At 45.2% G+C, this 24,983-nt stretch overlaps 2 protein-coding genes across 8 annotated transcripts in view; one reads left to right on the forward strand and one right to left on the reverse strand.

The window, feature by feature from the left end:
• The window catches only part of LOC142566053 (uncharacterized protein ZK1073.1), a 434,522-nt gene that overhangs the window by 319,382 nt on the left and 90,157 nt on the right, over positions 1 to 24,983 (reverse strand). For 2 of the 7 annotated variants that reach the window (XM_075676778.1, XM_075676776.1), the window contains 2 exons: positions 7,418 to 7,459; positions 5,717 to 5,746 (listed from right to left, as the gene is read on the reverse strand). The exons of 1 other annotated variant lie outside the window; for it this stretch is intronic. In XM_075676778.1, the coding sequence (XP_075532893.1) occupies positions 5,717 to 5,746; positions 7,418 to 7,459 (72 nt within the window). The remainder of the gene's footprint in view (positions 1 to 5,716; positions 5,747 to 7,417; positions 7,460 to 24,983) is intronic. 4 more of the 7 variants (XM_075676780.1, XM_075676777.1, XM_075676779.1 and 1 more) reach the window with 2 other exon arrangements.
• Positions 1 to 24,983, forward strand: part of LOC142566054 (uncharacterized) — a 114,923-nt gene that overhangs the window by 12,736 nt on the left and 77,204 nt on the right. The window lies entirely within an intron of this gene.

The following is a 24,983-nucleotide window of genomic DNA, read 5'->3' on the forward strand; positions in this document are numbered from 1 at the left end:
GCCTACCATCGACATGGTAGGAGGGGGCAGTGTGACGGGTATCTGCGCCATGCGAGGGAGCGATGAAATTTGAAAGCTGCTAACCTCGGTCTGATGTGTGGGTTACTGTGCTATGTAATAAAGTGACCTGTACAATATAAACAGTGATGGAAAATACTTGGTGCGTGCTGAGGTTCGCCAAAGTGACCACATATGTACCTAATTTTTTTAGAAAGCTTTTTAAAGGGCATGTTGCTGGCGGAAGGTGAACTGAACGACTTATTCCCCGGTGCATTGCGTGCAGCCCCGGAGTTGTTTTTGTCTGTTTGCGTGTACAGTTTTCTCTGCCACCAATGACCATATATGCGGCAGATGAGCGAATGGAAAAAAGATGAAAGCGGCGTTTCGGGTTGTTTGTGTTCTTGGTTCACGTTCGCTTGCGTTAACACCAAGCATTTTAGTATAAACCAATTCGTTCAGAGTGGCCTTCAAATGTTATCTCCAAATCGCTTAGCCTCACATCTGCTGCGCGTCCCGGTGTTTCTGTTCTCTCCGAACAAGTGCTCTGAACAGTGCACCTCTTAGTTGCAAACACTTGGTGATGTTTGCATCGCGCATTGCATTAAACATTCAAACGTGACGTGAACGAGACGCGCGTGCTATCTGCCACGCGCCACCCCCTTCAAAATCGGCTAAAGCTGCTCACCAGCTGCAAGTAGCGCCATCTACAACTTTCATCGCTCCTGTGTGCGCCCAGCCGGCTCCCGCCCTTCACACTGCCGCCTTCTAGCCACCATACTATCGCTTCGCCGTAAAATTACGCGTTTAACGATGTTCCACAAGCTGTTTCACCATCCAGCACTACAAGGTGATCTCATTCCTTCGCCGCATCACAGCTCATCACGCGTTGATCAGGTTTATAAGCTAGGCATTGAAGCATTTATTACTACGTCATCCAAGGAAAGCATCAGGTAAATTAGCTTTAGTGGAAAGTGAAATGCAGAAAATAATAAGGGATACGGACGAAAAGATGATGTGTCGGCCGCACAACGTCCGCATTGCGCGTGCGTTGCACTATCCAATTGTGCTAGGGCGACGGGTGTCAATCCCTCCACTAACCTTGTGTTTACTAGATCGAGCCCAAGGAGTGTTAGCTAGCGCCACTCAGAACCAAGGTGGACGGATGTGAAACATAATTTTTGCCCGATGGCGTCCCGTGGCACCATCGGGCAAAAAAAGGAGGCTTCGTCAAATATATTTAGGACGTAGTAGAATCACGTGGCCTAGTTAGAGCCTGGGTCAGAAACCATGAAGAGGGCCAGCACAAAGAATTAATCTGCGTAGCCTTTGTAGGTTCAGTACAGTGATTACATCCTTGTGGGTGAACTTTCCTACACCGAAAAAGGAGGACAACATAATTTGTGACAAAAGAAAACAGACAATATTCTCAGTCGGAAAGAATGCTTTCGTAGCCGAATTATATTACGTAATCCTCAAATGTAGTGCGAGATCGCAGTGGTGCAAAAGCACGCTTTTGCGCTCGTGCGTCAGCGCCATCAACCGTTGCCATGACGGCGGTCTTTATTCTTTTTATTTTGGTGCTCTTGGGTACCAGGGAAGAAATGGCGCAAATACACCCGACGCTGACCTCTCCGCGCGCAGTCAAGTGGTGCAAGAGGCTGCTTCGGTGTGCACAGTTCAGCAAAGCACTACTGGGCTAATCTGGGGTGTGGCGGGCAACAGTTGGGCACACACCCGGAAGCAGAAGCTGAATCCATTGGCTTGCTTCAGAGATACGTGTGAGCCTAAATATCCGTTGAGTGGTTTATGTACGAAATCATTCTTTCTATTACGCAGAACAGAGGAGCGCTTACTGTCTCGACTATGTCGGTCGGTGAATACGAGAATCAAAATAAGCCCGTTGGCTCGTACTCGCATTCGGCGCACATATAGCCTTCGTATCCACAGTATATAGCTGCCCGACTGGCAGAATCAGCAGCTATTTTAGCCAGTGAAGCCCTTGTGGCTTTGGCCGGCCTGATGAATGTAGTATATTTTCTGTAAATAATAAAAAAATTATTACTATTACGCCAAGTCCGTCAGGGCAGGCAACGAAAACTTGCATTAAAGAACAGCAGCCTGTTCAACCTGTATAGTAAGCAGCCACTAAGAGAGTTGTTCAGCAGCGTGTCGTGCATCTCATTTTCGGTGCTCGAGCGCCATAAACAATGCGCTGCAATGTGCAGTAGACTGCACGTGCGCGAGTGTTCTTCCGGCGAGCGAAGGAGAGGTCGTTTTTCTAGGCTTGCATCAGCAGTGCAAGTACTGCCGTTTTCATCAGTAAAAAGACAGAAAAAAAATGTTCCCGCGTGTCTAATGCTCTAGATCATACAGCCAAACATACGGCACAGTGCAAGACCTTTCGGAGCTCGGAATTTGCGCAAAAGTAAGATTTCGGAAGCAGTAAACTGGTCAGAATCAGGAGTCAGAATCAGGAACACCTTAGACTTCTGTCAACCAAAGGACCAGGCAGGATTCAGTAAAGGCTACTCAACAAAAGACCATATTCACACTATCGATCAGGTGATAGAGAAATTTGCGGAATATAACCAACCCTTATATATAGCTTTCATTGATTACGAGAAAGCATTTGAGTAAGTCGAAACCTCAGCAGTCATGGAGGCATTACGGAATCAGGGGGTAGACGAGCCGTATGTAAAAATACTGAAAGATATCTATAGCGGCTCCACAGCCACCGTATATATAGTCTTCCATACAGAAAGCAACAAAATCCCAATAAAGAGGGCGTCAGGCAGGGAGATACGATCTCTCCAATGGTATTCACAGCGTGTTTACAGGACGTATTCAGAGACCTGGATTGGGAAGAATTGGGGATAAGAGTTCATGGAGAATACCTTAGTAACTTGCGATTCGCTGATGATATCGCCTTGCTTAGTAACTCAGGGGACCAATTGCAATGCATGCTCACTGGCATGGAGAGTCAAAGCAGAAGCATGGGTCTAAAAATAGGACAGGTAGTGACTGCAGATCCGGATCATGAGACTGAAATAGTCAGATGAATAAGTATGGGCTGGGGTTCGTTTGGCAGGCATTCTCAGATCATGAACAGCCGGTTGCCATTATCCCTGAAGAGAAAAGTATATAACCGCTTTGTCTTACCAGTACTCACGTACGGGTCAGAAACCTGGAGGCTTACGAAAAGGTTTCTACTCACATCGAGGACGACGCAACGAGCTATGGAAAGAAGAATGATGGGAATGATAAGAAAAGAGCAGATTGGGTGAGGGAACAAACGCGAGTTAATGACATCTTAGTTGAAATCAAGAAAAAGAAATGGGCACGGGCAGGACATGTAATGAGGAGGGAAGATAACCGATGGTCATTAAGGGTTACGGAGTGGATTCCAAGGGAAGGGAAGCGTAGCAGGCGGCGGCAGAAAGTTAGGTGGGCGGATTAGATTAAGAAGTTTGCAGGGACAACATGGCCACAATTAGTGCGTGACCGGGGTAGTCAGAGAAATGTAGGAGAGGCTTTTGCCCTGCAGTGGGCGTAGCCAGGTTGCTGGTGATGATGATGATGAAACTGGCCGAACGGGAAAGCACCATTTGCAGCTTGCAAAATGAAGGCTAGTGCATTGAGCGCGACGGTATTTCGTTTTTTATAATGCGTGAGCATTAGCAGTGTCAAAATTAAAAGTGTGTGTGTCTGAATTGTGGCAACGTGGCAGAGAGGGGATGGGAGAGATTTGAATTAGAGCGTATGTGTGTGTATATGTATGTATGTATGTATGTATGTATGTATGTATGTATGTATGTATGTATGTATGTATGTATGTATGTATGTATGTATGTATGTATGTATGTATGTATGTATGTATGTATGTATGTATGTATGTATGTATGTATGTATGTATGTATGTATGTATGTATGTATGTATGTATGTATGTATGTATGTATGTATGTATGTATGTATGTATGTATGTATGTATGTATGTATGTATGTATGTATGTAGAAAGTGCATGGGCACGTAGAAAAGGAAAATCAAGCATTTAATTTCGGCGCCTTGGCCGGTGTCCAGCGTTCATCAAGAGTGCGATTGCGAGCACACAGTTCAAATTAGGGATTTTTTTTCTGTAAGAGTGAAAATATAATGAATTTTAACCCGCATGTTTACTATTTTTCGCACGTTTACGTATGTTTTTAGTAGTTGGACTACAAAGTTTATGTAAAACACGAGTTGGACCGCAATGCTGAGCCCGTTGTTTCTTGGCCAGTACAATTTAGTAGAATAATTGTTCCCCTAAAGCAGATCTATGACCAAAAAGAACTTGAAACAGACTGGTACCCTCGAATGATGAGTTATTTGTCGCTGCCTCCCTTTTGCAACCATGCTCGTTTTCTTTATCGGTTACTACTCCATACTTACCAACCTGTGAACAAAATTCGTAGAAATGGCGCAGTCGCACGGTCTTGCCGCAAGACTAGACTGGATTGCCGAGCTATCTGGTCATTAGCTGGAATGCTCAATGAGAGTTCTTTTTCCAAATTTCTCGCGAAGGAATCTCGCGAGACTGCAGACCTACAAACGACCCGGCGAGCGAGCGCGCGCCACCCATCGGACAACAATCAGGCAGCGAATGATGCGCGCGTCGCGACACTTTGTCAGAGGAATCGTTGGGCGCCATTGCGTCAGGCAACAAATGCCCCCTAGTCGCACACCAGATCCAAAGCTTTTGTGCGAGACGGCGAGCATTGTTTGCGTTACACTGCGCAGCATTGACCTTCGAGCAGCCCGTGCGCACGAAAAGTGTGTCCGTGTGGTTTGTCGGGTTCGCGTGCCCGAGAGTGCGTGTGCACCCAAACAACGAGGGAACCCCGCTCCGCTGTCGTTCTCGGCGAGTTCATCAACGTCATGAGAGTTTATCGAACGAAAACTTTGTCACGTGACAGCTGCGAGTGGCAACTTGGTCTACAACACGCTCATGTGGCAATTCTCGGAGATGAGTATGTAGGTTATTCCACAATTCAATGGTAAATGGCAAGAAAGAAAATTTGAAGCTATCTAAGTGAGCTCGAAAGGGAACAATATTCAAGGGATTGGCTCTTCGCGTTACACGTACCGAGGAGCTAACCAATGTCACAGGTACGTCGACAATGACAGAAGCATGTACTATTTGTACATGCTTCTACAGCATGTACAGGCATGTACAGCGACGTTCAAATATCTAATGAGAACACTACATTGAGGGTGACGTGGCCGGAAAAATTCACAGCCGGCCACTCTTTAAGCACGCAGGCTTTGTGGCATCAAGCAAATTACTTATGAGTGGCGTCAATGACATTGGACACAGATATTTTTGCTGTGCCATTTGAAGCTGCTCCACAATGGCTCATCATTACCTCCACCTGCTGTAGAAATTCAACGTCCTCAATGGCGTCTGACCACTGGCAGTGCTTATTTCTCTTTTTCTCAGACGATAATTGGCTATATCACCCCGAAAAGAAAGTATTTCGCGACATTAAAGGAGGCTCTACTAGTCCACGCAGTCTGCCAGTACTAGAAAAGCGCAAGGCTTCCGTGTCAGTTCATGGCGTGAAATAAATGCGCCTCAGTGCAGCGGCTAGCTAAGTGTGACCACATTCATTGACGGTGCCTGAGAAGCACAGATTTCTCATCTATCCCATTGGAGGCAGGTGCTTTGTGGAAGTACGTACCATCATCGAATCCTCGTGTTCCTGGATGTCCTGAAAACAAGCAAACGGGATGCGTCAGTCACAGCGTGGGGTGCATGCCACTCAGGCGCCAGAGCGCACAATTGTACGCTCTGCAAAACGATTGATCTCCATGGCGTGGTACGCAACAGTGACTGATACGGCACAAAGGCCTTGAGAAACAGCAGAGGGGTTCTCTCTACAGGAATGACAGACCACAAAGTCAGCACCCTTACGTGTGAGATCCAAGTTAATAGTTTATACAGTGGCCGCCCCGTCATATAGTCAACTCATAACTCGTATGAGTACGGAATCTGCTTTGCGACTGCACAATGTCCTCCTCCCAAGGAAGGCTATTTTGTAATTATGTTAGGTCCTTCACAATTATTGAAAACTGCTCACGATTCAAGAAATCAAGGTGGGTTGGCAAAAAAATGCGAAGGACAGGGCTCAAATGTGACAGTCTGCGAAGCAATGCAACTTGGAGAATGTTTCATCTACACTGCATTTTGTTGGCGTTTCTTCGTTATTGGCTAAAATCTTCCCTATCTCAATATATTGGGGAATTTTTGACGGGGATGCTTTCTGTGACTGTTCGTAGCGTCTCAACAACTATGACGAGTGAAATATATTATCGCGTAAGCGGTGTAAATGCCGTAAACACATCTGGAAGATCATGTTTTGCATAACCTCTGGGGCAGTCACAAGTTCGCGCTAGCATTGTCTCCGTTAAAAATTTTCTCACCGTTTTTCAAATCTTACTATGGCAGAATCAAGTCCCCTTACACAGAGTTTGGCGAAAGCATGCGTCAAGCTTATGGTGAACGTATGCGTATAGTCCTATTTAGTTTTTACAAGTAAATTGTATACTTATTTACTGGCCCCCATTCAAAAAAGTAAAATTTATTTTGCAGAAATGGTTGCGTAAAAAAGAAGTGAACAAAAAATTAATATAAGAATTTTTTTACAATATTGAAAATCTGAGTTACTTGAAACGACTTTTGTTTCTAAAGGATGTCGCGGAAAATTTACGGAATTGGACGAGGCCAGAAACTATTGATTCATTTATTGATGAGTCTAACGGAACATTATAACTACATGAGGAACGCCGTATGCAACGTCCAATGTGCGTTACCTCAAATCGAGCCTTTCGGGCATTGCTATCGGCTTCTGCGCCGCAGCTTTTTGGGACATACATCAAACGTTTTGCGAAGATAAGCAAACTTACCGTTGCTAACAGATATTTTCATTTTATCCATTAACTTATTAGGAACGGAAAAATAGTAGGGAAAAGCCGTATACTTAGAGAGCTTCTCGATCATCTTCTGACAGGTGACGGCAAGGACTGCGTAGCTCATTACATGTGTTCTCATCGTGAGCGCGAAAGCGTGGACGGATGGATGACATCGTCGTAATTAGTTAGTCATGGCAAACGAACACGCATGCTTTCTTGTGCAATCATTATCGAGCAAAACATACACGACGAAACGACCCCAGCGGCGCTGCGTGCATGGCGGAAGAAGGCTGCTGGAGCGAATTGTGCAAAGGTTGCGATCTCGAGATTTCCTTAAAGGATATCACAGTACACTGTTTCAGGGCAACTCGGGGATGTAGTACAGGGAGGCACAAGAGAAACACGTCAGTGTAGACAAAAAAGAGTTAGTGTCGCGACATAGGCAAGCATGACGACACACACGTAGTTACCCTTAGGCACTTTCTACTGGATGCTGGAGGCCCCTTTGGAGCCTAAAAAGAGACAAAAGAAGAAGGAAGGAATTGGTTCTGAATGTGCATTTTATTATCTTCCAATGCAACAGGCCCGGTTCGGACACTTTCGTGAGCATCGTACAAACGTACATTTGTATATGCCTGAACAAGGTCAATTATAGACGATTACCGCAAGCCGCAACTGAGAGGTGCGTCTTGAAAAGCACCTTAGATCCCTTCTGCGGGCCTGCATCGGGCCTGCCGCAAAATGAAATTGGCCGAGTACTACTTGACTGTTTGGGAAAGTATAATGCAGCGCAAAAGTATCTGTCTGTCTGCTGCCTTCGTTTTTCTGTCGCACTGCATGAATGGCGCCCCTGTAATAACTATGAATTAATTTTAACCCAGGGGCCATAAATGGCGCCATATTGGAAGGCCCCAGATTAAGTTAGACCACCTCGGGTTGAATAAATGTATAAATTAATTAAAAACTGGCCCGCTTACTCGCCTTTCTGCAGATATCGGGCGCCATTTGAAGGGCGCCATATTTCACAGTGCACCTTGCGCCGTCATTACTTGGGCGCCACCAAACCAGCATTTTATCGGCGCCCTCTCACTGATAGCACTCCACGAGTTGACATGATCGGTAGAAACCACCAGGTGAGTATGTGGCACCTGCTGTTATACCCGCACGCGCACATGCTGTTGGCAATTGTCACGTTAAGCCAGCGTTTCCTAACGCCAAGCACTAAGCTAATTTTTCAAACCAATTTAAGGAATTGATGCAGCAAAGATAACACAGCTTAGTCAAGCTAAAATTGACAATAGTCGGCAGAGTCCTTCCTTCAAGGGTCTCTGTCATGTAGCATGGCCTCTCAGCGATGTGCAAGGCGAGCAGGTTCAAGAAACTATGTTTTTGCAGGGATGCTAAAGGCAAATAATAAGTTGACGTCGACTTTTTAAATACCATTCCAGAAACCTCGCAACGCTTGTTTCGTGGCCATGAAAGGACTTGGTTTACAAGAAAATTGCATCTTAAGGGTCCGAAAACCTTTTTCTAAATTCAAATCTCCCGCCTCCCAACCGGGAGAGTGGTGACGTTGCATACGCCATCACCGCCCTTTGCTGCCGTCGGTGAGTAAAACTGCGCGCGACAGACGGCGGCACCGAGCCAAGACAGATTCACCGCTACAGATGCTTTTTGGTCAAGTGGCGTAGACCGCTCGGGCATCCTGCGACATCACATGGAAGTTGAATTCTCTGCTACTTCCAGTTTGTGCGAGTTTCGCGAGCAGCAAAACCAGCACAGCACTACGCAGTAGCGAAACTATTGAAACACGAAGGCGTGGGCGGCACAGAGTCGAGCGAAAACGAAACCGTTTGACCACCCGCGTCGTTTTCAAGGGTGATTTCAAATAGTTCTTTTTTCTAAAAATGAAATAGAACTGGACAAGTAGCATTTAATTTCGTATTGGAATACAATACAGTGATGTGTTTTTCCAGCGTGTGCTCGAGTACTAGTGACAGAATTTAACTTAGGAGTGTTTTCGTCATCGAGCAAATGCTTGAATGTCTCGGGGTGTCTCTAGTCGTGTCCTGCATTTACCTCAGTTTCTCGATTATTAAGGCCCTGTTCGCGATAATATTGACGCCTTAGATATTGTCAAGCAATAATATATCACGTCAGCTTGACTTAATATTTGCCTTTAGTGTCCTTTTAATGGTGAGTCCTTTTACCGCCCGCACTGTCAATGAAATGCTTCACAGAACATAATCTTAATATTCATACGAAGCTCCTCATTAGGTTTGAGCATCCAAACAAACAAGGGTGCTGCGTATGTCAATGAGCAAAAATCGTGACTGGAACTTATCACACCTCTGTGCACTGTAAAAAGTTATTAAGATTTATATCAAGGCCTGCGTGCCCTTTCAGACTAGGCAAGTACGACGTCAGCAGTGCACCGAAATTAGTGAGAACTCCAGGATTCTCCATAAAATTAAGCCGCCCGGCATACGCCACGCAGCATGCGAGAGCTGGTGACGCAAACAGTGGGGGGAAACTCCCCGGTTTCGGTGGCAGAGGTAATTGGCGCCATCTCTGTAATGGGCGAACGCAAAAATCCGTTTCCCTTGCATGGCGTCGTAGATCGTCGCGCGCACGCACGACCATTGCAGGTGGCCTAGCCTTTCTCCCTCCCCAACTCCTCTCCAATCGCCCTCCCTCGTTACTACACTCTTAGGCAAAGTTACACCCTTTGGCTTGCCCCTTCTGCCACACAGCAATAATCGTTATCTGCCTTGATGCGTTTCCTTTCTTTAACGCTGCGAGCCCGGTACTTTCCAGTAACGAACGGCACGCGCGTTATCAGCATAGAACAGTTTACACCCTTTGGAGTGCCCCGTCTGATAACGCGCGTGCCGTTCGTTACTGGAAAGTTCCGGGCTCGCAGCGTTAAAGAAAGGAAACGCATCAAGGCAGATAACGATTATTGTTGTGTGGCAGAAGGGGCAAGCCAAAGGGTGTAATTTTGCCTAAGAGTGTACTCTCGCAACTCCCACTTCGACTGTCTCCGCGCGCACGCCGAGCGGCCCCGCCAGCCCGGAGCCAGCTCAGCCCGCTGCATGACGTTTCATGTTTCGTTATCTGCTGTTATCGCGAAGCGTGCGCTGCTGTGCGTTGACTGGCGTGGCTAGTTTCCTCAGTTTCGTGGTCCTCGGTAGCTGTGTGCTAGTGCTCCGCGATGTTTCACCCGTTTCACGACTCGTACCGCTCTTGTATCGTGTAGTGGTGCACAAATACCTCAAAAACAAGCCATGCAAGGTTGTTCCGGGTGCCCAAAGACAACAGGTGAGCGCTCAGATCCAAGGTCATCAGGAGGCGCATGTACACGAACACAGCCCTGTCCATTTGTGTGCTCCATGAGGCTCCGGACGTCGTGGCGCCTTGATTGTGCTACCGACCTTGGTGCTACACTTGCCTCTTCCCGGTAGACAAAGCTGACAACTAGATGTTCCTCCTCATTGTCATTGGTCTGTGACTTGTGTTTTTCTGTGCCAAGTCTCATTCTGCAACTTCAGTAACTTGCCCAACTTTCCATACCGCCCTCCGCGCTTTTTCTGTGTATCACGTTCTACAAACGTACTACAGTAAACTCTCAGTTGTACGAACGTCGGTTTATCGAATATTTCAGAATAACGAACTTTTGAAAAATCCCCGGCAGTTTTCTTATACATTCTAGGCAAAAATGTTTCACTTAAACGAATTTCGGCACAGTCAATATTTCAGTTTAACGAACTCGCTCAGAGGACCAAGGCTTATTTTTGCAATCAGAACCGATGCCCGCCCTCATCAAACCGCCACTCCAGGGGCAATGTAACGTCGCTGGCGCTACAGTGCGCCTGGGGCAAAGCGGCGGCGTGGAAAACCAACAGCAACGAGGCATGGCCTCCGAGATCATCCGCAAAAGACGAGCAAACATGTAATCTCTGAGGCCATGAACAAAGTAACATCACTGGCGCTTACAACGCCGCCAGAGCAAAGCGGCGATCTGTCACACCATAAACCACGTGGTGTGTGTTTCTATGTGTATGGTCGTCGTCTCCTTCTTTTGAAGAAGACGAAGAAGAGGCAGCTGCCGAGCCAGTTTCAAGCCCTATAACTAGAGAGCGCGAGGAGCTCCCCGTTCGCTTCGGTTTCTGTCACTTGGCCAGGTTTTGGGTGATATTAGGCTTTACTAATCTTATTTCTTGAGCTCTCACTAATTCTAACGCCACCTTCTTCCTAGGCGGATGTCTAAAAACTCCCCAGGCAGGGGTTTGTCCCCATGGGCGGCCTCTCTTCCAACGGATGCATTACCTCTAGATTTGTTCATCCGCAGTGGTGTGAGCAACATCCCGGTGGCTCTGGTTCCTTCAAATGGAGGCTTTATACGTCTAACCAATCCCCAGGCGATCCAGAAATCCCTGCAAGCTGCTACCTCTTCATACCAGACCATCACGGAAGTGAGGCAGTTCGGCCGCGGAGGTATCGTGTGTCGATCGCCAGACCTGTCCTGTGTCGCGGATTTGCTAAAGTGCTCGTCATTCGCGTCATTACCGGTGAGTGCCTTCATCCCTGCTCACCTCGCCTGCACTAAGGGAATAGTCAGAGGTGTCGATGCTGATCTTTCTCCCGCTGAAACACTTGAGAGATTGTCTGGGACTGGAGTAATTGCTGTTTACCGATGCACTCGAGTGGTAGACAATAGGCGGGTCCCAACAGAATCAGTGATTGCGACTTTTGCTGGAACTTCCTGCCCGTCAGAGCTAAAGGTGTGGCCCCTTGTGTTCAGAGTTGAACGCCTGGCGTCGCGTCCGATTCAATGCCGCAATTGCTGGCGATACGGCCATAGTATGGCAGGGTGTAAATCAAGACAACGTTGTTGCGCATGTGGGGGAGAACACGCTCAAAGTAATTGTAATGCCCAAGAAGAGCGATGCTGTCTCTGTGATGGAAATCATCCAGCCAATTATTTAAACTGTTCTGTTAGGGCTCAAGAGTTACAGGTGCTTGAAATAATTGATCGTCGACGCTGCTCTAGGATGGAGGCCATAAACATTGTGAAAGAAAGGGCATCTGGCTATGCGGGGACAATAGGTAGACAAAATCTTACCACGGACCGATCACTTACTGCAACTATAGAGGCCGCTGTGGAAAAGGCAGTTACAAAGGTATGGAAAGGTTGGCAATGAGCCTTGGTGAATGTATCTCCCAAGCCGTTTCTAGTCATTTATCTCATTTGATGCAAACTACCTGCCCAGCTCCTGTACCAACGCAAACAATTGATCCTGAGCACCAAACTAACCATGAAAGATCATACACCAATCCTTGCAATATTGATATTGGACTTTCAAATCCCTCTTCTGCGGGCCCTACAACTTGTAATCTGATTAATACAGATTTGGAGATGACAGAGGTAGAACAAAATGCTCGAGCATATAAAAGAACCATGTCGTCTATTAGTGAAGACTCCTCCCCCGGTCCTCACTCAAAGGCGAAGAAAAGTCAGTCCAGTGTTGTTCTAAAGGATAACATTCTGCAGAGGGCAGTTTCGACTGCGGCACTTTCCAAAAAATAGGATCACTAAAAGTGCTTCAGTGGAACTGCCGCTCTTTATGTTCTGCATCAGTAGATTTAACTTGTTTAACTTCTCAACTAAATCCTGATTTAATTATGTTACAAGAAACGTGGCTAAAACCTGAGAAATCTTTTCAACTGAAATTCTACAGGTCATTTCGATTAGACCGTCCTACAAGAGGTGGCGGATTACTTACACTTATCTCATCTAAAATTTGCCATAAGGCTAAAATTTCATTTCAAGTTTCTACTCCAGAGTGTGAAATCCTAGCTATAAAATTGGTTCTCCCGGGATGTTCTCCTTTTACCGTAGTTAATGCATATCTTCCATCTGGCGTACAGGACACTAGCACACTGGATAGTGTTCTTAACTCTTGTGGACGTGACATTGTGATCTCAGGTGATTTCAATTCTCACCATATCTCATGGGGTTTAAGAACAGATTTGTGCGGCACCCGATTGTGGAACTGGTCGTTGGACAATCGCCTCACGTGTGTAAACTCCGGATCTGTTACGTTTGTTAGAGGCCGATCTTACTCTTCACTATATCTTACATTCTCTGGCCCGAGTCTCTCCGTAACTTCTTGGTCGACTATTGATTGTTCGACAAGCAGTGATCACCTTCCGATAGTATTTGACGTTGCACGTCCGGTAACATTTATAGGTGTTCAGGTTCGAACCTTCATAAATTACAACATTTTTAAAAAATGCTTACGAAATGTTCTTTCATCTCTGTCTGATGCGCCTACAGAACAAAAAACCACGATTATCTGTTCCGCTTTGGAAAGTTCTCAAAAAAAGGCTCAATTTGAGATTGGATTGAATAAAAGAACTTCTTACAGTCCTTGGTGGAATGAAGAATGCACTCGCGACTACAGAAAGAGAAAAGCTGCTTGGAAAAAATTATTGCATAACCAGAGTCCCCAAAATTGGAGTGACTATAAATTTTTTCGAGCTGTCTTTAAACATACAGTTGCTAAAGCCAAAGATGAATTCGACTGTAAGCATTTTGATTTCTTATCTAACAATAAAAATAAGCGTGCATTGTTCCGTTTTCTCCGCGGTAGAAAAATTCTTCCGCGTCAAATTAATATTGACTCTATAATCTTAAGTAGCGATGAAATGAAACAATCACTAGAAGAAATCGCGAAGGGATTAGAAATTAATTTTCTTCTGTCTTGCCAAGTGGTTCTCGCTTACGAAGGGCATCAGATGATTTTACAGAAATCTCCATGTTAGAATTGGCTGAAATCGTGGAGCGACTTCCAGATTCAGCTCCCGGTGTGGATGGGGTAACATCTACTATGCTCAGAATTTTATTTAAGGAAGCTCCCGATGACCTTTTAGCTATTGTAAATCACTCAATTTGCTTCTCATGGATTCCGTCTGCGTGGAAAATTGCTAAAATCATCCCTATTCTTAAAAATCATGGGGAAGGATATAAATTTGATAACATTAGGCCAATTGCGCTAACTTCAAATTTGGTTAAATTAATTGAAAGAATTCTATATGCCCGCATGCTTAAATTTATACAGAACAAGGACTTGCTTAGCCCCTGCCAAATTGGATTCCGACCATCATGTTCAATTTGGCATGCTCACGTGGACCTAGAAAGTAGAATAAAATTAGCACAGCGACAGAGGAAAATATGTGCCCTTGTGACATTAGACATTTCCAAAGCCTACGACAGTGTAGAACACTTCATTTTATTAGATATATTGCGAAATATGGAGATTCCAAATTATTTTTCAAACTGGATTGGTGAATTTTTAAATGGAAGAACATTTTACTGCAGTCTGAGAGGCGTTTCCTCGAGTATATATAATCAATCACGAGGTGTTCCTCAAGGTGCTGTCACTTCACCATTACTATTTAATATTCTGATGTGTTCCATTCCTCTTCATCAAGATGTACAAACATACGTATACGCGGATGACATTGCTTTCTTCGCATCAGACAGTGATATTCACTCTCTATATTATCGACTGCAAAACTACCTCAACGCCATAGAAACCTGGTTAAACCAAATTCGCCTTTCACTTAACGTTAGAAAATCCTCGATATTGGTTTTCCCTCTTAACAATCCCGTTAATATATCGATATCCTATCGCCTCGAGACTATACCTCAAGTGGAGTCGGTGAAATACTTAGGTGTAGTATATGACGGTTCCCTCAACTGGCTCGGCCATATTGACCATATCGTTAAAAAAGGAGTACGAGCAGTTGGTATGCTACGTAAGCTGTGCAATAGTCGGTCCGGAATGCGGAGAGATCCACTTTTAATGATATACAAGATGTATGTGCGGCCCATTTTAGAATTTGGATGTGTTTTATTTTCTGGTGCCCCAGCTTATAAATTACGTCCCCTTGTTCTACTTGAGCGGGAAGCCATACGACTGTGTTGCGGATTACCGAAATATGTTGCCAATAACATATTACACCAAGAAATCAGGTTGCCTTCAATATTGTGTAGATTTCGGTTACTGACGGTGCAAACAGTCTTGAAATTGTATGAATCCCCTATTAGAAGATTGAAATACATATTCATTGCTCAGCCTGCGCTTTTCTTCGGAGTACACTGGCATCGTTTTCATACACCACAGGTCGTCTTCGTACAAACATTGATAAATCCCTTAAATGTACGTCTCTGGGAGGTACCGCCTATTTGTGATGTGCGACAGAACCTAGAAATTATATTTGATGACATCTACCCAAATAATGCAAAACATCTCCCTTATAATATATTAAACGGATTATTACAGGATCATTTATTGAGTTTAGCTATAAGTACGGTCATTGCGACAGACGCCTCACAGTGTGAAGAAAAATCTGGAATTGGCATTTTCTCTCCCTCTCTAAACTGGCCATTTGCAATCAGGATTCCGGACTTTTATTCCGTATTTCTGGCTGAATTTCTGGCTGTAGTCCTAGCCTTACGCAAACTAAATCTGTCAACATCGGCGGTAGTAATTATAACAGATTCTTTATCCTTATGTTCCTCGCTCACAGCAAATGGTGTCACTAACCTTTTACGTACATTTCATTTTCTAGTGCCTGCCCACATAAATTTAATTAGATTGCTTTGGGTGCCTGGACATAAAGGATTAGTCATGAATGAAATGGCTGACAGTCTCGCGAGAGCGGCCCTCAGTGGCCCTGTATTACCATTACTTCCTACAATAGCTTACCTGACGACTACTAGATTCAGGAGATATACAATTACTCAAGACTTCTTGAACCCAGCTGTAGCAAATTTTTCAGAATATCGACACCTCCTATTCCCTTGGCCTAAAAATTCCTTTCACACCAGAAAAACTGAAGTCATCTTTACCCAATTACGTTGTCGAATACCAAAATTAAACTTCTATCGTCACAGGGCAGGTCTGGTGCCCTCCCCTCTGTGCCCAGTCTGTGGAGACGATGAAACAATAGATCATTTTTTCATATTCTGCCGCCGTTTCACTTCTTTAAGAAAAAGCTAGAATCAAGATTTACACAGCTTGGTTTGAGCTTTTCAATTATAAATATCCTTTCTCTAGGAGCCTCCTCTCTTGGACAGTGCCACAGGGATATTTGCTCAACCGTGGAGGATTTTATAATTGCTACAAAGAGATTGTCTTGAATTCTTAAACATTTTATTTTTGTTCATTTCCTCCAGTTAGCTTTACCATTTCCAGTTTTTTAATAAAGATAGCCTAATTTCATCCAAATCTTGGCCAATCCCCCACAGTGGGTGTGCGCCATCGCATAAGGAATACCATACCATACCATACCAAACTCTAGCTGAGGTTGTAGGGTACATTGTAAAGTTGAGAGACTTTGTGTCTCAACAGCAAGCTGTGCCAGAAGAAGTCTACAACAACATTGACTCTTTGGAAAGTTTTGCTACTTCCTGTGCTTTAAAAGTACAGATACAGAAGAAGGTTACAGATTTTTTTTTAGTGATAAGGCAGCATTATAACTGTTATGAACCTTGTACTTGTTGATATGTACAAATTCCATTTCACATATTTCTAACACTATGGATGCCATGTCTTTTCCTCCATGAATTGCACTACAAACTTTTAACTCTGTATGCCATGCCTTATGTTGGTCTAGTGACTATTCAGTTTAGTGAACTTTCAGTTAAGTGAACTATTTCCTTCGGTCCCTTGAAGTTCACTCAAGTGACAGTTCACTGTAATAGATGAAAAATTACTGTTAGTGTTTGTGTACTATCTCAGTAACCCCCGGTGGGAAAACCGCGCGAACAACCTTCATGTGTAGGCATGATACGCTTTTCTTTCTTCTGGAAAGCATGAGCATTGCAAGTGTCCTACATGCAGATTATTACAGTTCGTGTTTATTGTACACAGGAGAGCCCAGTAGGTACGACTTAGTGCCTTAAGTGACGTAATTTTATTGCTAAGCATTGCATTCGGGTCGAAAGAAAAGTTGTGTTGGCTTATTTTACCTAGTCTTTGATTGAGGAATAAGCCTTTCTGCGAGTGTTTTCTATGTGCTGCTGCAAAAGCCGACTACCTTCTGTTCCCCATGCCACCGTTACTCAAGTTGTGGCCAAGTGCAAAGTAATGTGATAATGTGTGCTTCAGTTTTTAGCACAATGTCTTTTTTCTGCCGTTTTTTTTTTCAATTTGTTCAGCAGAAATCAACATGTCACGCATTTCTTATACTTTCGTGTAGATTTATAAGTAAGCTCTTTCTTTTGGTATGGCTCTCAATCAATGTTAGCATTTAAATATATTTTTTTGGCATTTTGAGTGTCATTGTTTTTGCCAGTACCAGTGAGTTTTCCCTTTTTATAGTTGTCATGACCATGTCATACATGTCGTCCAGTTTTGTGCAATATCTTAGTGCATATATCAGAAGCTCGCCTGCATTTCGGTCTTGAGGACGTTATATAAAAATCTTGTTTTTTTATGTGTGTGTACATGAAACGGCCTTCGCGTTTTCTAGCGCTTTCTTTTGTTATTTCACCGTCTGTGAACCTTTGTGTTTAGTACTCTTGTATATGTCGTGCACCTTTCACCTTTGCTCATTTTTTGAGCGTGAATCACCACCACATTATAAGAAAAATCTGTTTTCAGAAACGAAGTCAATAAAGCGAGACCAAAAGATCTGTTGTGTTCGAAGTGGAATGTTTTTTATGTCCCGGCACATGCTGGTATAATATAAGTATGGGCAAGACTGCGCACCTACCAACGCATAGCCACGGCGCACCACGCGCCAGCTCGCAAGCAATGCCAATGCGCTGCGTAGCGCGCGCATTCCTTGCGAGCTGGCGCGTGGCGCACCGTAACAAGCGCGCTATAAAAAAAAAAAAACGCGCCGCTTACGGGTAAAAACCAAAAAAAAGTGGGCGACGCGCGCGGCATGGGGGAAAGAGAGTGGAGCGGCTCGGCATAATAAAAACAAAGAGGAAAGGAAAACGTTTGGGAGAGGAGGTGCGGCGCGGCTGCTGTTGCCATGACAACGTAAACAATCATGTGCGCTGCCATTTTGCTTCTGCGTCGCGCATTGGTTAGGGCCGTAACTGAAGGGGACCTTGGCGCTAGCATCGAAAGAGCGTCTGCTCGAAAACGGCCAATGGGAGCCATACGGATTGTCCCCCCCTCCCCCCCCCTCTGACGCAAGTATGGAGGCAAAAGCAAGCACAGGACAGAAGGGGCGCTATTCTGGACATTCCGACATTTTCTTCGATGCGTGACGTAGGCGCGACGCAAACAAAATGGCGTTGGTGGCCCCGTTTTGCTTACGTAACGTAACGCCAACTTGACGTTTCGCCTAAGAAACTGTAATGAAGGCACTGAATACAGCGTTATCGGTAGAGCAAAACAGTTTTCCTCCGCAGTAAAAATAAAGCAGCTGTCTCAAAGCGTATGATTATTTCGTCGAAAACGCTTCTCGCTTCCGTCGTCTGCTGCGTACAAGCCGTCGTCTGCTTCAATAGCTAGGATGCGTGTCCCCGGAAAATGGAATGAGTCATCGCATGTTGGCGCCAACGCGCTTGTTTTCTTGCTTGAGACAACATAAGCGACCTACCAGTGGTGATGCGTGCACGTTCTAGGCAACGTTATCGCTATCTCGTGAAACGCAAGTGACTCAGCCCGACTCGGCTGGCTGAGAAACGGCCAAATATCACCGATAGTGTTGCGCGCGCCAGAGATATCCACTAGCGCGACTCAAGCCCCAGCGCTGCCATCTCTTGTTCATTTCACTGGTTACTCGCACCGCGGGAGGAAACTTCAAGGCGCCGCCTTGCGTACATTTCTTTTTATAAATTAGAAAGAGGCCGTTGTCATAACTTCTGATTTTGCGAAAAGGCATTAATATCGATTACAATAGAAATGCATCAGGGAAAAGTGGACAACATTGCCGAAAGTTTGCTATGTTCAACCAATATTATTTCGTATGAACGCGTTCTATTAAAAAATGATGGCCCCAAACACAAATGCCAACACCACCCGAGAGCAATGCAAATACTATGAGCACGCGTTATGAACAAAATATTTTCGTGGCACCAAACGACGGGAAAAATGTGGCGATACGCATTCCTCTCGGCTGCCATTGCATATGGCTGCTCATTAGCATAATTCGCGCGGCTCTTCGCAGCAAAAATTATGTCGGAAAATCTCAGAAATGGCGGCCCAGCGCAACGTCACGCATCGTTAAAATGACGTTTACGAAACAGCCCTTCCTGTGACGCTCCTCACAAGATATTCCTTCAGCCAATCAGCAAGCTGGCATGGCGCATATCTCGGATCGCCACCACATATTCGCGAAATTGCAGATGCATTGCACTGGCTTCTGCACGTTACCGCTCACATTCTTTTTGAAGCGCTAACGTCACTAAATATCTGCCAAGGACCAAAAAAATGCATTAGTCCATAAAATTTGCAGTCCACGTCACGTTTCGTCATCTTGATGAAAACGCAAAATGACATTTCGCAAAACTTCCGTTTCCTGGCACAAATTTCAAGGCACGTGAGCTCTGCACAGCCAATCAGAGTGTAAACATGGCGGATAATGGCGGCCGTGCAGCCGCCATGCGTGTGGAGAATAGCACCCAAGCTAAACGTAGTTGATGGGGGCCTCCATCCCGCCAAGCAATGTTGCGAAGGGCAGTCTCCGAAGCGGAAAATGAAAGCCAGGACTGCCAGCTCGGAGCTCAGTTGCACTGATCACGAAAGACCGGCGTGACGGCAAGGAAAGCAGATGGGGAACCAGCGACGGCTGTGGGACAACGCGTTGTCATCGCTGGTGACGTGCGCAAACAGGTGCCGAGAGAATGCGTCCGGCTGCGGCGACCGCACTTCCGCGGCAGAGGACCGACAATGCAACTAGCGCTACCGCTCAACACTCCTGTGCCTCGCTCTCCCCATTTACGCGTACCTTTATTTTATTCCGCATTTCTAGCAGGAATCTTCGTCGCGCAGGCTTAGTTCGATGGCCCGAGGCGTTTATCTTGTGAACGCCTTAGGGATGACCGTGACTCACGAACTGTTTTATCTCTTGTCGCGTCAAATTAAAACCAACTTCTGGTGTTTCAGCACCAAAACGACGATTCGATTATGAGGCACACCGTAGTGATGGGCTTCCGATTAGTTTTGACCAGCTGCGGTTCTTTAACGTGCACCCAATGCACGATACACGGGCGGCTTTGCATTTCATCGAGATGTGGCCGGGATTCGATCCCCTCGGGCGCAGCAGCGCAGCCACCACGGCGGGTCGTCGCATCAATGGCTTTCATGCGACGGCGGTTGGGCTCGGTTTTGTGGGCGCTTTTCCGAGGCTCTCAACGCACGCGAACGCAACACAAGGTGGCCTCGCAATGGTGTGAGCTGTGTGTCGCCTCCACTGTATCGTTGGGATACGTGAGCGGAAAAGAGCTCGCGGCAACTAAAGCCCCACCGTCCACGCCGCACCGCCGCTTCAAGGAAAATATACCTGGTAGCGAAGCTTCTATAGGAGCCCATACGTTCAAAACATGGCAGTTTATGGGGCTTACCGCCATCTGTACGTGGAGGGAACACTTCCGGCGGAAGAAAAAATAATGTGACGCCACATCCGTTAAAAACAGAAGTGACGTCATTTTGTTTTGGAAGGCGCGAAATTTTTGTTGGCCTGCCTTTAGAGCTATATATTAAAATGCCCCGCCACTCGACTTCATGGGCGTTTCGAGATTTCAGCGCGGAAAGCGATGCAGGAAAAGGCCAGCCCTACGGTTGTCGAAATCGCACCCCTGCACAGAACATACTTTCTTTAGAGGCCGACGAAAGCTTTAGGTGTAGAGCTCTGATTCTATCGTCGGGTGCCAAGCCCGTCGGCCAGCGCAGTCGAACGAAAACAACTTAACAATCATCTGGCGGTCGTTACTCACTACGTTTGACTGAACGGGCTAAGAAGCTATGAAGCTACCCGCGTCAGCAAATTCAGACAAACTTCGATAAGCAAAAAAGCACAACGCGTGAGGTGGGCGTATTTCAACAGGTGAACTTTACGAGTGCGCCTTTCTGCGCATCTCAAGAAGTCCAATGCATTGCGAGTGACAGCGGCGTCAACGCCCCCTGTAAGAATGGGCGCTGAAAAGAAATGTATTTATTGATAATATTAAAATTAAATAAAATTGTATTTTCTTAACTAGTCACGAATATATAAAATTGATCAGGAATTTTAGTTTCGTTGAATGAATCTGTGTCGCATTTGAAATAAAAAACACTTTTTTTCTTTCCAAATGTTTGTTCTCTCCAAACATAGTCCCGCTTCAATCGCTGCTCCCATAACCGCCCTTGCTGATGTCGGTGACAAATTGTACTGAACCGCTTCTCACCCGAAGCTTCGCGCCCTATTTGTATCGACCTTGGCCGCTTTTGCTAAGTAGCGCCAACTTTTGATGTGCGCCGCTGTTACCTGATTCGTCTCTCACGTCAGTTCCGCTTCCGAGGTTTCTGTTTCCGAGGCTTCGGCTTCCGGGGTTTCCGCTTTCAATTGTTCCGCTTCCGCGATCCCCAGTTCGTAAATGTTCGTGTTTTGTGCACAAGAAGTTTAAAAAAAAGAAACTCCTTGTTTACACGTTCGCCCTTTTATGCAGGAGTCAAACTCGAAGCTAGACGCAAGTCCGGTTTGACCCCGCAAGCTGAGGGGACGAGCGAGGAAGGAGGTGGTTAAAGGGACACTAAAGCGAAACAATAAATCAGTTTAGACTAACGACACATTGTTTGAAAACCCTGCAGACAGTCATTTAAAAAAATAGTTTGACTATTAGATGAGAAAATGAAGGTTCAAGTATCAGTATTTGAATTTCGCGCCGAAACCCCAGCGCTGGTACGTCAGCGTGACGTCAGGGATTCCAAAGTATGTTTTCGCATTTGGGCCGCGTTGGCTGAATAAAGGTTCCCGAAACTTGCCATGTGCAATACTTGGTTCCTTTAGAACACAATGTCGTCAATCTGTACCGCAATATACAATTAGTAGGCCCTTGAAGACGCCGTCAACATGCAAGACGTCACAGCCCCCAGCTGCGGGAACTTAAGTAGGCGTCGCCACCCGTATTTCGTTCTTGCGCTTTTTCTGGCTTACCAAACGTCTTATCGTTGTAAGAGTGGTGTTTTTTGGTGTTGAAGAACGGTAATTTACTGACGCAGAATAAATCATTTTTCACTTTAGTGTCCCTTTAACGTGCATGGAGTGGCAACCACCGAAGTAACCCATACGACTGTCAGCGCGACCCGAGCATGTTGACTTGTGACGATCGTCCTGCGTTAGGCAAGCAGTTATCATTGCTGCCAAGAAATTAAGCATGGCTAATATTTATTTGGATATGGAATACCAAGCCGAGTAACTGACAAATGAATGTGCGAGTAGTTCGCGGTACAGATCATAGTTGTGAGCAATTGTCGAGTTCCTTCAAGAAACACATAGTTGTAAAGTTTCACATAACGAACCTAGTATAAGCATATTATGTACATTCACATATAGCTGGTCTAATTGGCGTGCTATGCATAAGATGAAGCCGGTTTTATGCAGTGTGGCTTAATGAGGAATCAGTTTTCTTGTCGCAAAAGGTGGTTTTTTGTAAATTGTGGTTTTAGCAGTTCAAGTTTCTACATGTGCTTGAAATTTTAAAAAGGGGCAAGGTGAAACTTTCTTGTTCTACTGCCGCAGTGCTTGGATGCATGTGCCCTGGCGTCGTATCACACGGCTCAATACAGTCCGCCATTGTGAATCACACAGTATTTCAGGACACGCTTGCAGCGCTCTGTCCTTTCTCCCCTAACTTCCAAATACGACCAATAAAATTTATAGGAGGCACCATCGCTCCGGCGTCAATGTTTAACCTGTCACTATCACCTGGAGTATTAATCCAACCAACATGAAAAAGGCGAAAATATATGTGAGACACAAATAACTTAAGCAATTATTGGCCTATTTCCGTTCTCTCCGTATTTTCGGAGCCGCTTGAAAAAATACTTTCAAAGAGAACTGAAAGATTTTTTTTACCAACCACTCCGTATTCACAGACTGTCGATTCGCATTCCGAAAGGCAAATCAACGGAATCCACTTTACTTGTCCACAAGGAACTCGTATTAAGAAACATTGTAGCCAAAAAGCTCGCACTCGGCATTATTTATTTATTTATTTTTCTTTGACTTGAGCAAGGCCTCTGACGTGCTTAACGACACGATCTTGCGCCAAAAACTTGAACAATGCGGTATCCGAGGCCTATCGCTTGACGTCACACGCTCATGCCTGAGTAACCGCAAGCAAGCGGTCGTCATTGATCCATCTTGCTTGCAGCTGATTTGTTGTGCAGTTGCTCAGGGCACTTTGTTAGGTCCTATTCGATTTATTGTCTGCGCTAAGGACCTCGCAGACGATGTGTCTTATATTTTGTCCCCAGCTAGCATCTTCCTCAGTGAGTTATTTAGTGATTACTAAAGGTAACACACCGTCTTGCATGAATGGTCCACAGAAAATGGACTCACTGAAGGAGTTATCTTCCGTGCTCTGAACAAAAGAGCCTGTGTCAACAACAAACCTCACAAACACCAAATAGAAATTATAATAGCTTTAAATATTTAGGAGTAGTCTTCACATGTGTCCTATCTAACACGGAAATTATCTCGGTGGATCGGTTTCTTATCTCACTGCTGTACTGTACTGCTGTATCTCACTGCTGGGGTGGGAACTTAGTCAAGCGTCACTCGCTATTATCCGTCAATGTAATGGTGATGGAAATAAATCGTTATTATATATATCAGAATGCCGCTTTGAGTTGCGACCAAAATTAAAGCTTAAAATTTATCCCGACATATTCATGCCTACATTAACTATTGCCACCTCGTCGGGGCACCACGCGCCTGTTAACACCACAGAAGAAGGCGATGAGGATCATCGCTGCTTAGGCAGCACACAAAGTTTGTTCGTAGAATACAACGTGTCACGCGTACATCTAACTATTGAATAGCGTCTACTTTATGACCTAAGATTTTCTCCGCAATACGTCTGTGATATTTATGAAAACAATCGTCAAGATTAAAACTAAGGAGAAGCGTGTCGCAGCACGAGAACCAATCACTGGAAGCAAAGTTCACGGCCTATTCTAATCCTAACACATTAAATATACGCAAGAAAAACAATACAGACATTTTTACATTGCCCCGAAAGCACTTGCAACTTGACTTTCTTCGGAGGGTAGCATAACTGATGCTATGCAGTGCGACTTTGTATATCATTATTTCTTTAGTACTAGCACTGTGATTTCGTAGTTATTTCTTCTTGCAACAATTAACGCACATTTAGCATTGATGTATTTAAGTGCCTCGATGCCTACCTTCATATAGATCTCACTTATGCGATGGCATACTCGAGCATACTCGAGTGCCGGTATACTCGTGCTGTGCTGCTTCGCCTTTCGTCGCGCCTTGTAACATTTTCCCGCCACGGGCGCGGATTTTAGTTCGGGTCCGTTTTCTTGCACTGCCGTGCGAATGAATAAATTTATCAGCACGTAAGCACTCCTTGGCGAATACCCCAGCAAAATCTGTTCGTCACGCGAAAAGTGTAATGCCTTGTATCTGCAAAATAATGCGTAATTTACCAAGTTAGGACATTTGATCGTTGCAATAGTATAAATGTAGATGACTAATAGCGTCATAAGCGATAAGGAGCAACTGAAAAATTATGCAGATACCACGCACTGTGGGAATCGATGTAAGCGAAGCTTTCCGTGCTGGATGCTTTGATTGACGATAATTGGCGGTGATGTTGACGGCTAAAGCTCAATTTCTTCAACGGCTAACACGAGAGTGGTGAGTTGATGTTAAACGTTACCTTGCGTGCATCCCCGCTGTTTGCTCGAGGCGCTGTTGTGTGCCATATTTCATAACTTCTGAGAGCTTGAGGCGTTGTCATTTCCTCACATCACACATCGCATAGTGGCAGAA

This window comes from Dermacentor variabilis, unplaced genomic scaffold (assembly GCF_050947875.1).
Source record: "Dermacentor variabilis isolate Ectoservices unplaced genomic scaffold, ASM5094787v1 scaffold_12, whole genome shotgun sequence".
Classification (NCBI taxonomy): Eukaryota; Metazoa; Arthropoda; class Arachnida; order Ixodida; family Ixodidae; genus Dermacentor; species Dermacentor variabilis.